This window comes from Betta splendens, chromosome 16 (assembly GCF_900634795.4).
Source record: "Betta splendens chromosome 16, fBetSpl5.4, whole genome shotgun sequence".
NCBI classification, from domain to species: domain Eukaryota; kingdom Metazoa; phylum Chordata; class Actinopteri; order Anabantiformes; family Osphronemidae; genus Betta; species Betta splendens.
Window position 1 is genome coordinate 14,377,315 of NC_040896.2, and position 16,838 is coordinate 14,394,152.

At 43.2% G+C, this 16,838-nt stretch overlaps 3 protein-coding genes and 1 long non-coding RNA gene across 4 annotated transcripts; 1 reads left to right on the forward strand and 3 right to left on the reverse strand.

The window, feature by feature from the left end:
* Positions 1 to 313: 313 nt before the first annotated feature.
* Positions 314 to 3,047, reverse strand: hoxa11b (homeobox A11b). The gene is made up of 2 exons (XM_029130525.3): positions 1,661 to 3,047; positions 314 to 752 (listed from the first exon to the last, which is right to left on the reverse strand). The coding sequence occupies exons 1-2, from the start codon at positions 2,268 to 2,270 to the stop codon at positions 520 to 522; spliced, it is 843 nt and encodes a 280-aa protein (XP_028986358.1). The 5' UTR covers positions 2,271 to 3,047; the 3' UTR covers positions 314 to 519.
* LOC129603171 (uncharacterized) lies at positions 2,797 to 3,808 on the forward strand. Its single transcript, XR_008692860.1, has 2 exons — positions 2,797 to 2,936; positions 3,040 to 3,808. It is a non-coding gene; the product is annotated as an uncharacterized LOC129603171 (long non-coding RNA).
* Positions 3,809 to 6,521: 2,713 nt separating this feature from the next.
* Positions 6,522 to 8,811, reverse strand: hoxa13b (homeobox A13b). The gene is made up of 2 exons (XM_029130534.2): positions 7,877 to 8,811; positions 6,522 to 7,692 (listed from the first exon to the last, which is right to left on the reverse strand). The coding sequence occupies exons 1-2, from the start codon at positions 8,508 to 8,510 to the stop codon at positions 7,454 to 7,456; spliced, it is 873 nt and encodes a 290-aa protein (XP_028986367.1). The 5' UTR covers positions 8,511 to 8,811; the 3' UTR covers positions 6,522 to 7,453.
* Positions 8,812 to 11,487: 2,676 nt separating this feature from the next.
* Positions 11,488 to 16,735, reverse strand: hibadhb (3-hydroxyisobutyrate dehydrogenase b). The gene is made up of 8 exons (XM_029130454.3): positions 16,582 to 16,735; positions 15,866 to 16,026; positions 15,679 to 15,788; positions 15,472 to 15,593; positions 12,921 to 13,054; positions 12,762 to 12,838; positions 12,519 to 12,675; positions 11,488 to 12,115 (listed from the first exon to the last, which is right to left on the reverse strand). The coding sequence occupies exons 1-8, from the start codon at positions 16,649 to 16,651 to the stop codon at positions 11,957 to 11,959; spliced, it is 990 nt and encodes a 329-aa protein (XP_028986287.1). The 5' UTR covers positions 16,652 to 16,735; the 3' UTR covers positions 11,488 to 11,956.
* Between the last annotated feature and the right edge of the window lie 103 nt (positions 16,736 to 16,838).

Consider the following 16,838-nt stretch of genomic DNA (forward strand, 5'->3'; position numbering starts at 1 on the left):
CGTGCATGCGTAAATTTTTCCGAGCTTCATCTGAAGGAACCAAAAAAATAACGATTTAAAAATACAACAGAGTGTGTGTACCTGTCTACATTTTTATTTGTAGGAAAAGTGAGAATATCTTTGAAAAAGTCAGTACAGTCATTTCCATGTGTATTATTAAATAGCCTAATAAAGAATATGTCAGACATCGTGTTTTTGCGCTCAAACAAGTCACAACTACATTTAGAAATTTTTTGCTTAATCGGGGACGCCAAATAAAGGACATATATTAATAATAATAATAATAATAATAATAATAATAATAATAATAATAATAATAATAATAATAATAATAATAATAATAATAATAATAATAATAATAATAATAATAATAATAATAATAATAAATCGTAGTTTTAAGGACATATGGCATATAAATAATAGGATACTTTGGCACAAGAAAAGAAGAACAGAAAGCATCGTCCTGTGCTGGTACTGATGTGCTGTGTGACAGAGCGCACGGCAGTCTTTGTTCAGTTTTTATAGCAAGGGGTTTGTGGTGTAGTACTGTAAACGGTCTCTGTTCAGTTTCTTCTCCTTCATCCTCCTGTTCTGAAACCAGATTTTGACCTGGCGATCTGTCAGATTGAGCATCCGTGAGAGCTGCAGGCGCTTCTCTTTGTTTATGTAAACGCTGAAGAAGAACTCCCTCTCTAGTTCCCTGATCTGATACTTTGAATACGGGCATCTCTTTTTACGCGTCCTCTGGCCACCTGGAACACAGGGACATGCAAAAAAATGTCACCACATAAGACACGGTGCTACAACATGAAATTCACGTCTGGCGTTGAGGCGGACGTTTTAGTCTACGTGAGCTTTTGGGGTTCAAGTCGTGTCCTCTCGGACCTACAGCATCGAGATGTGTAAACAAAGACTGGACTTGAGTGGAACATGTTGGGCATGAAGGATTGCATGTCGGATGTTGTGAAAACTTATTGAAATGTGTAAAACCATACTGGCTGGCTTTAAAGAGAGGGCGTGGGCCCAAACCAAACACACGTAGGTATCATGTATCTGATATGCTTTTGTTGTCCGCTACGATTTCACTGTGCGTAAAACGCTGTTATTTTAGTGTTAGTGCAGCGGGTTTCCCCAAGAGGAGCAGCAGTTGGATTAAATCCTGGCAAATCCATTGTATTTGTAAATATTTACCTTTAAATGAGGTGATCACAATTGGGATCAAAAGGCGAATTTACATGCTAATTTCATCCAACACGTATCAGGCTATGAATCCAAAAATATTCCTTCCTTGTGAATAAACACGAGACGAAAAACACACTGGACTATTTTGGAGGCACTTGAAATGTTTAGATTGTTCAAGTCTATGTAAAGATATATTTTAACCACAGCATTTCAAATTTCTGGGTATTTATGTGATATTTAAAGACACGTGGAGGAAACAGGAAATCTTGCTTAAATCCTAAAAGAGGAGCCTGATGCCCGCGTCTTCACGGCCAATTTCAATCCCAAGCACGTGATCTTGTCGTTTATAACATAGTTTTGTTATAGGCTAAATCTGCAGGCCCTCCATAAACCTTACGTGCTTATAAAACAGCATATAAAAAGCTTTAAGAGCGACGCGTTGGATTTCTCTCCGTCCTGCATCGCGTCGCATACTCACCGCCGCCTTTGCTCGGCTTCTCCTCGCTGTGGCCGGGGGACGACTTGGGGCTGCAGCTCTCCGCCGAGTCCGAGCCCGCGTGAGCCGGAGCGGGGCTCGTTTTGACGGCGCGCCTGTCCGCGTCCGCCGCCTGCGCCGTCGGCGTCGGCGCCGCGCCGCCCTCCGCGCCGCCGTAGGCAGAGTCGAAGAACTGGTCGAACGCCTGCGGCAGGACGCCGTTCCGGCCGATGCTGCCGTAGAAGCCGGGCGCCGCGTTGGAGGAGCCGGAGTGGCCGGCGCCGGAGCCGCCTTTCGCCAGGATCTCGCCCCCCCTCGAGGACGAGCCTGTCCAGCCGTCCCTGTGCACGATGTCCTCAGTGTAGCAGTGGGACAGGCTCCCCCTGCCGTGGTGCCATTTATTGGAAGTCTCAATGCCATAGTCCCTGAACGCCACATCTCTCACGGACGGGACCTGCGGCAGAGCTGAGGTCTGGTAGGAGTAGGACATGGGGCAAGACGACTGGCTTTGGGTTAAATAATGAGGGAGACCCGAGAAGTCCGCTCCGGACACATAGTAAGTGCAGCTCGGTAAATACATATTAGAGCCAGGGATCCGATCATCAAAATCCATATTCTGCCGCTGCAAACGTCTTATAATAATCCTCGCATAGTTCCTCCGCGGCGCTGCGCTCCAGTCACTTTGAGGCAGACTAGTGGAGCAGAAATCCTTAGACGTACAAGCTGACGTGGGGATCCATCTCTATCCATTCCTGAGGGCCAGAGCCATGTGACCACTGGCACAAAATGACAGATAGCCTACGCCTCGGCGTGTAGGCTATGTGAGTCAATGGGTTTATAAAGGAGACCTTTGGATGCACGGGGAAGGAAAAACACTCAGCAACTTTGCATCGACCCATTTTAGGCTGTTTTGTGGAAACAAAGTATCTCAGAGACGGGGTTTCCTCTGCTGTTGATGGGGATAGTTGTGAGCACTTTTCTGTGGACGTTTGTTAATAAATGACAGGATTTGAAGGTAGACACTAAAATCTAACATTTTCCTTCATCTCATTTACTTGCCTAATTATAAAGTATGTCTTAAATTGTTCATTCTACTCCCCTTGAACTCTAACTCATAAGCTCTGCAGAGGAGGATGAAGACCACTTTTTCGACCGTGAAGGTGACACAACACACTCTATTATGTGTGTGTGGTACACAATCAAGGATCTGGACAACAATGAAGAACTTAAGTTTGACATGAAAGGCCGTATTTAGTAAACTCCTGAAGTGCTCACGGGGGTAAGGGATAGAAATGTTGATTTATTTTCCTGTAATTATCATGCAGGTAAGAATTAGATGTGGCTCTATGTGAATTTAATACGGCTCCCCTGGCTATTTATAGACTAATCCAGTCCAGAGCGGTGGAGCAACGTGAGCTGCACGACAGTCAGGCCTGGGTCCAGTTTGGCACAGAGGTGAAAAGACAATAGCTTTCAGGAGACCGGTTCCAGCTTCGGACCAACATAATGTCATTAACACATGTTTACATGACTCCGTTCCTCCAAACTGCGGGAGCCGTTTACTTTACGTAAAACACCTTTATAGGTATATTTACCAAGTGTGTTTCCACTGCTGCATCCAAACGCGCCATGTCGTCCTGCAGAACCCTGGCGCACAACAGACATTAAAGATAAAACGATACACAGTGCATATATATGTAAACCGACAGGCCTTTGTTCTTGACAGCAGCGTACAGATGCTGTTCATGGGCTAAGACTGAACATGCATTTGCGAGGAGACTCCAGTGTTTGTGGCGCGTTTTCTCTCTTTGCAACGCCCATTTGAAACCTTTGGACACGGGCTATTTCCTGCAGTCCAATCCATTCTCATTTGTCATCACTGCAGGGTAAGTGGGCACATGTGTCGCATATCCCTAATCCGCTTATGCAACTAATCTTTGTATGCGGTTCGAATTTACTTTTCCAACATCAAAGCCCGTGGATTTGTCGTGCGGGGACGTGCTGAGGAGACGGTGTAATATTTTATTTTGACCAGGTGGCTCAGTGCTTCACGTGGACGGACTTTGGCTCCGTTCAGCCGCTTCGTACGCGAGACCGTTTGTTTCGTTTGGTGACAGAATTCGTCTTATATAATAAAACTGACGACAACTCCCGTGTCTACGTGCGTGAACTATTCAGCCACTCAGTTGCAGAGGCAGCATCCAGGCCGAGGACCGGCCCAGTCTACGTTCATAAACAGCTGCATCCACAGAAATCGGTCACACGGTTTAACCAGAGTGTGCGTGAGTGTATACAGTGAATGTATATTCATTTAAAGCCGATGAAAGAGGTTTTAAAACCCAACACATAAGAGCTGTGTTAACAAAAAGCTGTTTCTGCCTCCAGACATTTACCTGAGAAGTAAAATAAATGTATAGAACATGCTTTTTGCAGTTTATTTGTTTTTTTACAAATTGTCAATGAAGCTGTCAGTGTGGATGAGTAAAAATGTTATATTGCAATACGCTTATCCTAAACAATGGACCTAAAGGATAAGCCGAATAAAGCAGACAAGACGTTTTCACTGCTCGGCATGAAAGTCAAGGCTGGCTGGATGTTTGAGAGTCGTCTTGAAATGTGAAGATGCAATAAAGCTGGAGGAAGGACGTGACACAGAGCCTCGAGACCTTCGAACGTGTCCGTGACACGTCGTAACGCAGAGAGAAACACGCAAAAGCTGTCGCTCGTATTATCCGCCGATGGGGAGTAAAAGCAGGTTTTCAGGTTGTCTAAATTTGTGTCGACACTTGAGCAGGAACGTGGTTCAGCTGCACTTGTTAAAAGGTCTCACTGCACCCCGAGTTTCACCAAGAACGACACGTTATTACGCACGGCCCGAATGCTACACGCTCAGTTATTTGATTGTAAGCACACGCAAAGTGAATTTTGTGTGTTTGTGAACTTGTGATGTCATCATCTCGTGTTTGTAAAAGTAAAGATTAAAAAACTGTACATTTAAATTTGGTTTGTCTTTGGTTTAAATCGTTAAGACTCAACAGCAGGTTTTTGTGACGTGTTTTGTTTTGGGTCAGGGATCATATGTTACATAAATATAAAAACGAGCACAATAATTTCTTTCCTATACAGTAGAATCCTTCTAATGCTTTTAAAGTGTATAAATGATGCAGGCTTATTAGTCCACTTGTTTGGAATGTAATGTTTGTGTGTGTGAACAAACTTTAAACACGATTTGGAAAACTTGATTTTCAAAGTGAAATTAATTGGTTATGATTGCATTAGTTAAATCAAAAGTATCACCTAATCAGTGCCATGCACCACTTAAGAATAAAGACATATTAAATAATGTCCACTCGATTTTTTAACACGTTCATGAGTGCAGTGAAATGACTGAAATTGACAATTATGTCAATAACAATAGGAGACATTGTGAAGATGCAGCATTTGAACGTTTGATATAAGACTCTTTGGAAGCGGTTCACAGCTGAGGTCTGAAAATCATGACAGTGACAGTATTGTCATAATTGTTTTTGTGCGTAAAACACCAGAATCTCACTGTCTAAACGAGTCAAACAAGGTTCGGTTTGTGTTTTAAACTGCGTCTAGTTTACAGAGACGTGTTCGTTGTGTCTAAATGTCAGATTTCAGTGAACGCTTTAGCTTCAGGCCCAAACGCAACCGAAAGCCTGGGTCTGTGGTCACGCAGGGAATTAACAACCTCGCGTGTCCTATTTAGAAAGAGAAAACACGTCGGTTCAACACGTGCTACTGGTTTCATTTCTCATTTGTGATTTTCTGTATCACAGCAGCCGACAGATTAAAATGAGATGCATTATCCTGTTCGGCTGTTAGGGGGAGCAGTGACCCGGGGCGACACGGGGGACATCCCATCATCATGGGGTCCACAGAAACAAAGATCTCCCTGCATCAAAGTTAGTAGGAACGGACTCATGCGGAGGCTACGTACCATCTCCCAGAAAGGCCCATCTATCTGTCTGAGCCCTCCGCGGCCTGCCTGTCTGTGTGCTCTTGAGCAAGTCGATTAACTTGCCCGCTATTGTTCGTTAAACGTCCCCGCGAGACTGAGCAGAGTGGGAGACGCTCGCCACGGGGTGCTGCCTCGTTACTAGAACAAATGCTCCTCTTGAATGGCGGAGCCTTCCTTCCAGCCCCGCAGGATAATTGAACGACAGGAACCAGCCCGTCATGGCGCACAGCTGAACACATCACAGAGCAGCGGCTGGCGCGCGGTGGAAACGCACATGCCTTCACACAAGTACAGGCACATTTTCTAGCACCGAGTAACAATAACAGCAGCGAATGACCCTCAAAGCTGCAGCAAACATTGCTTTCAGAATTAAGATCAAGATAAAAATCTAATATTACATACAAAAAATAATAATAAACAAAATATATGTGGCTACAGGAACTTTTGAATTTTTGTCATGATATCATGGCATGAATTGTAACGAAAGGCGTCCAAATATAAGCATTAACACCTGTTAAATCCATCATTATGAAAACATCTCAATTATTTTGTAGCGCTACGATATTTGTGTGACAAAATGTATTTTTTCTTACTTAATTGTGGGAGTGTAAAAGGTTTTGACTTCATATCGTACTTGTCAAACGTCAAACATCTAATGAAATAAATAAGCTAATGCTCTGATTGTTGGACACTGCGCTGACAGAACTCCACCACTAGATGGCAACATTAACCCTTAAAGGCTGTGGGTGCAAGCTCCCTGCTGCAGGCCCGAGTCCCACCGTCTCGACTGTAGTGGATTATAATTTACCCCTTAATTGATCAAGCCGCATGTTTAATTTTCGACTAAGGCGGAAAAATGAAAATGACAAGTTCACAACGCGTCTCTCAAACATTTATTTTCAAAACTTTGGCTATTGCAGTAAAAAGGAGAATAGATATTTGCAGTCACATCGTATTTACACATTTAAATATACCGTGTTTTTAGTCCTTCGTTTTTCCACTGAAAGGTAGAAATTGCATGAATCATCAACCCGTTCACAGATGAGTTATCCTCTGCGCTAAAACCCTGTTTTTAGAAAAAAGCAAAAGGACAGTGACGCGCACAAAGTGTGGGGCAAAATATTGACATGTCTCACGTGTCGTAATGTTTCGTCAAAGACTCACTAGTTTGTGGACAAATAAGGACTCAGTTTCATTATTTAAATTAAGGAACTTAATTTTTTTCAAGTCATGTTTTAATGTTGCAGCTATTTAAACCTTCGAAATAATGAAGCTGTTTGTCTTAATGGTGAAATTACACAAACTCTGGGTTAATTCGCAGGAATAGAGAATGGGAACACTTTAAGATATAATTTTAAAATAAATTTCAGCCGAGTCTATTCTAATCATAGATGAAATCTGGCCATTATATTCTTTTATATAGTGCGGTTTTGGGGCTGTGATGACAGTTTTTTATTTTTTAATTCAAGGCCTTAACTGGCTCCAGGAACCTTTAATTTCTGTACTGGATTAAGTAGAACAAAATCCCAGCGCTGTTGAATTTGCCTTAGGCCCATAATAAGATGCCCTAACGTTAAGTGTATACTTTAAGATCACACGCTCCTCGCGGAATGGTCAACAAGCAGCAAACCATTTCCGATCCTCCGTCAACGGGCTGCGTCGACTGGTTCCAATTAAAATTTAAGGAAGGAAATGTGTAAGTCAAAACAGAGCCGCTCTGGCGACAGGGAGGCCGTTCATTATGTAATAAATTATAAGAGTTTTAAGGATGGAGGCGCATCCACGTCCACCTCCCGCTTCACCTTCCGCAGCTAACTGGACGTCTTGAATTTGTTGACGATTTTCTTCTCTTTTACGCGCCGGTTCTGGAACCAGATTGTCACTTGTCTCTCTGTCAGGTTCGTCTGCGCCGATATCCGTCTCCTTTTGTCCTTGGTGATGAATTTGTTGGTGGCGTACTCCCTTTCCAGTTCCTTCAGCTGCACCTTGGTGTATGGCACGCGCTTCTTCCGCCCCCGGCGACCAGAACTGTCTCCACCAGAAATGGTGTCTGTGAAAAAATACGTGTCCACTTTTATATACTCTCATCGACTCCGTTAAAAAAAGCTGTTGTAAGTGTTTCGCAATCAAGTAACTCTAAATTTATTTTAACAAAATGTTAACGCGAGGACTGAAAAAACTTATTTATACACACTTCTGTTTAAATATTACATTTTCAAACAGCTGATAAATACCTTGTAATGAGGATTTCCACAGAGGATTTGACTGTGGTTGCTCCTTAGTGCAGTAAACTTGACCACTCCAGCCATTTGTGATGGCCCAAGGCTGGTAGGGCTCCATGGGCAGCAGAGGCTCGTGCCTTGGCTCAGACGCAGTGCTCAGAGCAGGTACGACTGGCACGTCCAAGTAGCTGGGTTGGTAAGGACCCGACGAATAGCCCTGATAAAAAGCAAACTCCTTCGCCCTGGTCGAGAACTCCTCGCCAGGGACCGATGAATCCATGTATTTATCACCATAACCAGAGGGCTGCGCGCACGCCTTGACGCCGCCGTGTGACATCCTACATGGGTAATAACTGCTGCCAAAATATCCATAGGGCAAAGATGCGTTGGGCGAGCTCTGGGTGGCGGAACAGGGGCTGCATTGTTTGCCAGGATCCCCCATGCCAGAGACTGGCACCTCACTCGCGGTGTAGGTGGTGCTGGGAGCCAGCGAGGTTGGATGCGCTAACAAATTCCTGCACTGGTTTGCAGCGAAATTGCCTCCAGTAAATCCTTCCATGTTTTTGCTTCTTTCATCCAAGCCGTTGTCGTAGAGGAACATCACCGGGTCAATCCAGTGCGAATGGAGGAGCAATGAAGCGGTCATAGCATGCCCTACATCGAGACGACCAACTCTTTTTCAAAATCCCCTCGACTGAGCAGAGACAGGGACTCGGGCAGAGTAACGGTACCAACACGCCTGAGTACATAGAGATCGCGAGGTTATTGGCCGGGGCCAAGCACGTGATATGCAAAGGAGACGATAAACGTCCGGACGTCAGATAACGCAGATCAGGATTTATGTTCGTCGGGATTTGGTGAGCATCAGCAAATCCGCGTTTTATGCAAATAAGCCCCGCGCATCTTTTACGCACTCGGTGATGTTGGAATCTCGAACTGAGAGATGCTGTAATGCGAAGGCAATTTTGTCGACGACGCTGGAGCAGACCTAATTAATGACTTGTGTAATAGAGGCTACCGGCTCGGGGAAAAAGATTATATAAGTGCTTTTAGGCGGAACAGATGCGCAATTACGCACACAGTTACTATTACGCGTCTTTGCTTTAAGAACAAGGTAAAAACTTCAGATATTTCTATTTTGGTTTCATGTTGAGGTAGACGATGCGTTCGTGTGCTGCCCGTTCAAAGTTCAGACTTTTGCAAAACTGACATTTAATTTTAAAACATTTGACTCAGATGCGTAAAGTCAAGGTTTGTGTTTCTGGATGTAAAAAACAAGTTTTATCTTCACATTGAGTCGGTCTGTAACAAGACACATTTACTCACTTCCTTTGGACACTATATAGAATTAATCAGATATAAAAACAAACCGGGATCATATGATAGTGTTCCACATTGGGCTGCAGTCTTAACGGGTTTCGATGCGGCTGGAGGCCAAGGTCAAGTTGAACGTTGCAGCCGACCAAACAGGCACCTAGCACATCAGGAAGCCTGCAGAGAAAACACTGGGAAAAGCACAGGAGGAGTTTTCACTGGCACGACTGGCGCGTGCGTTTAAAAAAAAAAGTGCTGCCGCTTTTCTTGAACCTCCACCAGGAAATGCATCAAAAATGTAGTTTACATTAAATACACAGATATAGTTTAACAATATTTATGTTGCCGTTTTACCTAAAAAAATAGTCCGTCCTTCACTACATCGACGTGTAACTGTGTTTCCTTTAAATGTATAATAACGTCCCGTTTCTCTGAGCAGATTCAGTTAAATCGGTGGATAAAGATCATTCCTGTGCTGTGGAAGAACAAAAATCGTTAGTTTATGTGCAGAGGTCAACATTCAGTTGTGTGACTAAAATGTGCAGTAGACGTGGGGGGGGGGATTAACACCAAACAGCGTTTTAATCCGCAATTCATTTTTGCTTCACATTTCCATTTGCAGTGAGACCACAGACGCAGACGAACGAGCACCCAACTAAGTTTGAGCACCGTTTTTATTTTTAATAGTTTCCTCACCTTTTGAGGCTGTAAATCTTTATGTCCCGAGTTCATAACTCGTGGCCAAGTAGTGCGTTACAGGAAGGACGCATATTGTTTTAATGAAGAGGCTCGTGTCTATTTTGTCATATAATCGGCCTATTTTACAGTACAACACACTCAAACGAAAACGTGACTTTTATTTTCCTGTGTAGCGGCGCGAGACGTGTTTTGGACACAAACCATCTCAGCCACGTTCACACGTTTCTGCAGCTCTGTATCTGAACAAGACGGTTAAAACAAAGACATAACACACGTCTGGATGCCAAATCTAGAGAAAAACAAGTAGAGCGCACGCGTTCGTTTCTTATTGGTTGTCAATACGGAGCCGACAAACACACGCACACACACACAAACACGTAATGAAGCCATTCACATCTATCAAGCTCAGTGTTGCAGGCAGCAACTTATTATAAGTAACGAACTAATCTTTTAAAACGTTTTAATTTCTAGACGCAGCTGACGTTGGTTTCCAACTAAAAGACAGTTCACAGAATTAAAGTCGAACTTAGATTTGTTTAACTGCACCAGAAAACGCTGTGTAACACAGCCCGACAGTGATTGCATAAATAGGCAGTAGGTTCGATTTTTGGCACAATAAGCACGCGACAGTAGCTTAAACAAGGATCCAAATGCTTCAAGTAGGAAGAAAAGAAAAGTCGGATTTTCGACAGATCTCAAACCACAGTCTCATTTAGGCTTTTAGAACTCGAGACACGCACTAAACGCATCTCTCTCACAGATGCAAGTCCTACATTATTTGGAAACAGAAGTAGAAAATGTGCGTCACTTGCGAATGCGGAGCTTTAGGTTTTAGGAGACTGAACTGCGCCCCGCTGCAGATGATGTCAGTCGTGTGTGTGTGTGTGTGTGTGTGTGTCTCCCGCAGGCCCGAGACCAAACGCTGCTCTGTTTGCAGGACCTATCAAGCAGATGACAACACAGCTCTCAGACTACAGTGCTTAATGGACTTTTTATGGGTTTGTCTTGTGATCGCATGACCTGTGGCACCTTGGCCCCCCAGCGGCTCCTGGCAGACCAGATCAGAGACATACCGCGGCCCTGATCCGACTAGAATAGGACGGAGATCCGGATCCTAAAGGCGGCGCGCGCCAGTAGATCGCAACGTTGTTCCGCACTAAATTAAATGTTCGTTAAACGAAGAATCTCTTTGCATCAGAGTGACTTAATATTTACCCGTCAATTTACTAACTGGCATTTACCCCGCCACAGCATCTGCTCTACTGCCGAGTCCCTGGAGGCTGAGTTTTATCGTGACTACTGAATAAGTGGGGACACACAATACAAAAAAACATTTGGGAGCTATTTAACTCGCTAGCACTCGGAGCCACGGAGGCAAAATTGCACAGTGCGTGTCCAGATGCAGGGCACTTCGGATGTAAACTGCCACTTTCACCGTGAGAATTAGAATCCTTCATTATTTGCGTGCAGCGCAAGTTTGAGGACTGGATCAACCATTTAAGCAGTTTCCACGCAAGCTCGACAGTATGAAAGCGCCGTGTTAGTGTCAGTTAAGTTCAGGTTCAAATCTGATTATGAACAATATTGGTTCAATTATGTGAGAAACTAGAAATTCCTCAATCTCTTTATTTCCTACAATGACAAACTAGCATTTCCTTAATAATCCAAATGAACAAAAGAAACATGAAGAAATGATCGACAGATAAATATGTGGAGACTAAACTGTATTTACAGACGTTTAGTCTTAATGAGCTGACCTCTTGACACCATACCATTTGCATTTTAAGTTGCAGACCTTTCACCATTCAACAGTCTATTAATGTCCTGGATCCTCTGCCTATGTGACACTTTTGCTCCCTCTAAAGCGCAAAGAAGCATTTTATTTTGAAAGGGCCAGATATCACATGATTTCCAGAAGGAGTGAAGTGCTCAGATGATCTGTTTGGCTGTGCTGAAGTTCTCTGGGTCTCACAATTTTAGAAGATAAAATAAGGTCCAGGAGTGAAATGCACCCTAACTACTCTGTTAGTCCTGTGCAGGAGCAGGCCTGGCACGGCTGTGGACGGTTGGAGGCCGATATTACTGGCCCTCCTCCTCACGCAGGAACTGGAACACGGAGGAGAAATCTTTATTGGCATAACCTCGCGCACACATCATTCGGTAGATCTGATGGGCTAAGGAGCCGAGGGGGACCGGAGTCTTTGTATTGGTGGCGGTATTCTGTGCGAGGCCCAAGTCCTGAAAAAGAAACAAAGCAAACTTTAAAATATTTTTTTTTTAAAGTGAGTTGGAGATTATAGTCTAAAACCAAAACCACAGAAAATTTCTTTAGGTTTTAATTTTTTGTGCTTGAGTCTGTTTTAGGGATGAAAGAGCTGCTGAATAATGCACTGTACCATTTTCAGCAGCGTGTGCAAAGATAGCAAGCCATAAAACAGCTAATCTGTTACTTTAGCCTCTGTCACATATGGTTCCTGACACATTTATGAACTTTTCTACAGTACAGTGAGAAGAATTATAAAAGCAAAAATAGAGTCTTATATCCATCATCCCAAGACAACGTTCACATTCAAAGATTAACTTCTGGAACAAAATGCTTAACAGTAATGGTTTGTGTATATTAATAGGATATTAAACCGACCTTTGCCATCAGCTGTGTGCCGAAGCCTCCCTGGTAGTTGTTCCCAGACGGGACTCCTTCCATGACTCCGGGCACCGGGTTGTAGGTGTCACTAGACCAACACCGGCCTGAGCTCATGTTTAGGATCTTGGCCAAAAGTTTAGGATCGAGACCAAGTCTGTGAGCAGAGACAACACGTTCGCCATGTTACATAGGATTATTGAGTCAGTCGGGTTCCTTTTACCTGCAAGTAGGAATTAGCACCTTATTCCCAAGTTCATTGTCTCTGAAGTCCCGATCATTCCGATGGCGAGAAGCATGTTGTTACATATTTTAGCAGCCTGTATGAAGATAATGTCACACAATAAATGACACCGTGACTCGTTATTTAAGTCTCATATGCATTGTGACGTTCCCTCCTACCTGCCCAGTTCCAACTTGACCACAGTACACCACGTTGGCTCCCATGCAGCTGAGGAGCTCTTTGGCTGCAGTGAATTCCTCTTCTGCTCCTCCAACCATAAAAGTCAGTTTCCCGGTACTCGCAGCACCCACACCTGGGAATGGGAAGTCCGAATTCAACCTTTAATGGCAGATTCAGTGTTTTGGGACTGCAGATAACCAACCTCACATAGCAGGAAAGAAAAAAACACTAGAAAAAATATTATTGCATGACAACGATACATAAGAAGAGGTTAAAGAGAATAAAAAATAATGAATGTTAAGCCCAGTAAATAGGGAGAGTCACAGCCAAGACTGTGTAAAAGTGGATGAGGACATTACGGTCTGTTCTCGAAGGGCATGCCGATTGAAAGCCTTGGAGGCAATGTTAGCAAAAAAACTGCTCAGCTTTCCCCTAAATTTAGGAACAGCTGTTTCCAGATGTGTTGGTACATCTGACAGCACATTAAAGTTCCCCTAAGATTTAAATCTTGACAGTCTGCAGTAACCAGGTGCAAGCTGCTCAGATGCCAAGAAATTAAGCACCATAGACTTATAATTAATCCTAAGCACTGCAGGAAGACAATGGATAGAAGCCAAGATAGGTGTAATAAGTTTCCCTCTGCCCCGTCATCCTGAGCAATCAGCCAGCAGCTCTTAGTACCAACCGGAACACGAAAGGAAAGACACCGCAAAAGTCAGGCTGGGTTTCAAAGTTACCATGAAACAGCAGCCACTGATTGTACTAAAATAAAAAAGTAAAAGTTATTAAAATAAAAAAACTGAATAGTGTTAGTGAAATGAATGAGCTCTAAAATAATTCAAAACAAGTCAAAGTCACTTGTCAAAACAATATTTGTTTTTAGAAATAAATACAACAATACTAGTAAAACTAAAGACAGCTGTGGAGATTTAAAAAACGTAGATAACAAACACTGACTATAAAAGTTTTCAGCACCAGGAGGACGAAACTGTCGACCTATAAACATGGGAGAATCTAACTTGTGTAATTTCCTCTTTACAGTTCAAATATTTGTTTTGTAACAATAAACATTTTATTATTTAAATTATTAACACTCGTGTCCCAGCACATACATTTAATTCTCAAGTGTTGACAGCACCGGTACTAATTGTCCAAACCATAATTCAAATCATAAGATAAGGCTTTTTTTCTTGTGTGAGACATTCAGGCACCACCTGGAAAAGGACTTCTGTAAAAATTACAACGCTCATGTCTTTTTGTGAATTTTCCAAAAGAGGAACCAAAAACCCAAACTACTGTACTGATGGAAAACAGCCCAACCACTACCTAACAGTAACAGCGGGGGCACGACTGTCAATCATCTGTAAACAAACTGCACAGTCACCAGTCTTCCCCTGGAAAATCACCACATGCCCAGTTCCTTAACGCACGTTTTTTCTCCACCACATTAGAAACTCTGGGCTGATCTATGGAAACGAATTTAAAACCAAGATGCAGTAAAGAAAGTTGGAAGCAATCTCATCTGGTTTTCACGCCAAGAAACTGAGTTCAGATGCATGTGGGCTCAGTTACATCCCCACCACCATGTGTGCTTTTATGTTTAACCTTTTACTACACTGGGTTAAACAGTCACTACTAGGACACAGCCATTATTTTGATTTCTGCCCCTCCACTTTAATTTGGAAACTAAAGCCTGTCGACTGACTGATGTATCAAAAAATGACACATACTGCACTGTAGTAGTTAAACTGTTAACTGCCACCATACACATACGCACAAGTTCAAGGCAGAAGGAAGGACAACTTTAATCCATGTGCACTATCACACGACGGAAGCACATAAATCCCCACTAATCTTTAGGACTGAACCATAAAATGGACCAACTTCAATTCAAAGAAAGTGACTGTTGATGTTGATTAGGCCAAGTTCAAACAAACCGTGTTCGTGGACCCCCATGAAGGTCGGCTAGGAACATTTAGGAGACTGAGGCTGATCCTCAGCCTCTTTGCCTATAGACAGAAGCTGTTGGGGTGTTGCAGAATCCTTAAATCAAGGGAGCAGTGTACAGTAGGTCACCAGTATATAACTGGACAATTCACACCAAGATGTAGAAGTAATTGAAAGTCTCCAGTCTTTGGATTTTAGGGGGAACTGCAGCACCCACAGAGAACCCAGACAGACGCAAGAACATGCAACTCCACCTGGGCGACCTAGTGAAATGTATCCAGAGCTACAGTGTTAACTGCTACACCACCTTGCTGCCCTTATGCTCTAAATCCACTGTGCATTTTATTAACATAAAACACTGAGTATACTGTAATACACACAAGAACTCATGGTAACATGGGCAGATATATAATCATGTAATGGATGTTGTGTTTGCTGGCACATTTTTAAATTATGTTCTTGAAAAATGTTAAAGAAAGTTCTAAATACAGTCAAAGGGTCATTCTAAATTCATACGTGAAATTGTATTGTTTTGATGTTTTGTCAAAAGGGAAGTGACCTAATTGTCTATAAATGTTTTTGTCAAAAAGATTAGAATTTTACCTCCTGATACAGGTGCATCCATAAATACGGCCCCTGTCTTTTCGGAAGCAGCAGCCACCTCTTTTGAAACTGCTGGATCAATTGTGCTGGAGTCAATGAGCAGTGATCCTTTCTTTACTTTTCTGTTAAGAGAAGCCAATAATTTACAATTCAACTCGAATTCCTTCAATAATTTCAAAAACCTTGAAAGAGGAGGAGGAGCAGTACTTCAGAATGCCATTAGGTCCAGTATACACATCAATGACATTGGGGCTAGAGGGGAGCATGGTGATAATGCGGTCAGCTTTGTCTGCGACCTCAGCCGGATTATCCACAATCTGAAAAACACACGCAGTCAGAGGGTGAGAGAAGAACCAGTTAACATAAAACGATGGTGCAACTGGTCCTGTCCTACCTGAGCACCCAGCTCTTGCAGCTCCTTGCAGGACTCTGGGAATACATCTGTAGCAATGACTGGGTAGCCGTGCTTTAGCAAGTTCTTCGCCATTGGATTCCCCATGTTTCCCAGACCAACAAAGCCCACCTGGGTCTTTGAGGCCATCGACCTATTGGAGACTACGAATAATGGACAAATGATGAGACACAACGTATTTGCTGGAACAAATGATTGATTGATGATGTCACTTTTGCACAATTTGGGTTTTAAATTTAAACCTGTTTATACTGAGATTATTTTAAAGCGTTTGTATCAGTGTAACCACCATTCAGCTCTACGGGGAACTACGCAAAAAACAATGTTTACTTACTAACGTTTGATAAAGGGACAACAGACCATTACAGCCTATAACTCAACAGATTAACCCTGAAGTTATCGTTCTATCAACAATTATAAGTATCACTTTAACCTTCCAGACGTTGAACACGGTCACCGGCAAACACAACGCAACAACTGAGCGTTCTAAGAAAGTAACTCTCTCAAGTTAAACTCTTCCTAGATTCCGTGCAGCGGTGTTGCTAACCACAGTGCAGCGTAAATCAACTCAACTTCTGTGACATGCCAAGCGAAAGCCGCCTTTAATGAGGCAGAGAGTGGTCGAGCAGCAACCTGGGCCTCTACGGTAGCAAGGCGTGGTGAACAGCAAGCACGCAGGCTCCACTCGCTCCGCTTACCAAGTGCAATTTGGACATGCCTGCAACACCGTCCGACTAGGTACCGCGACCCTCTGAGCACAGCGGCCATGCTTCTTTCCTCTTGACCTTACGTATGACGTTTCGGTGCATACGTAAGACGTCACGGCAACCGACCTATCATATTATAGAGCTGCGCCGCACAAGCTACTACGTTTAGCCAATGGTATGTCAGCGGTGGGTGTGGAGGGATCCGCCCTGTCACATATGGTTGTATAGTGTTTAATCATAATATTGAA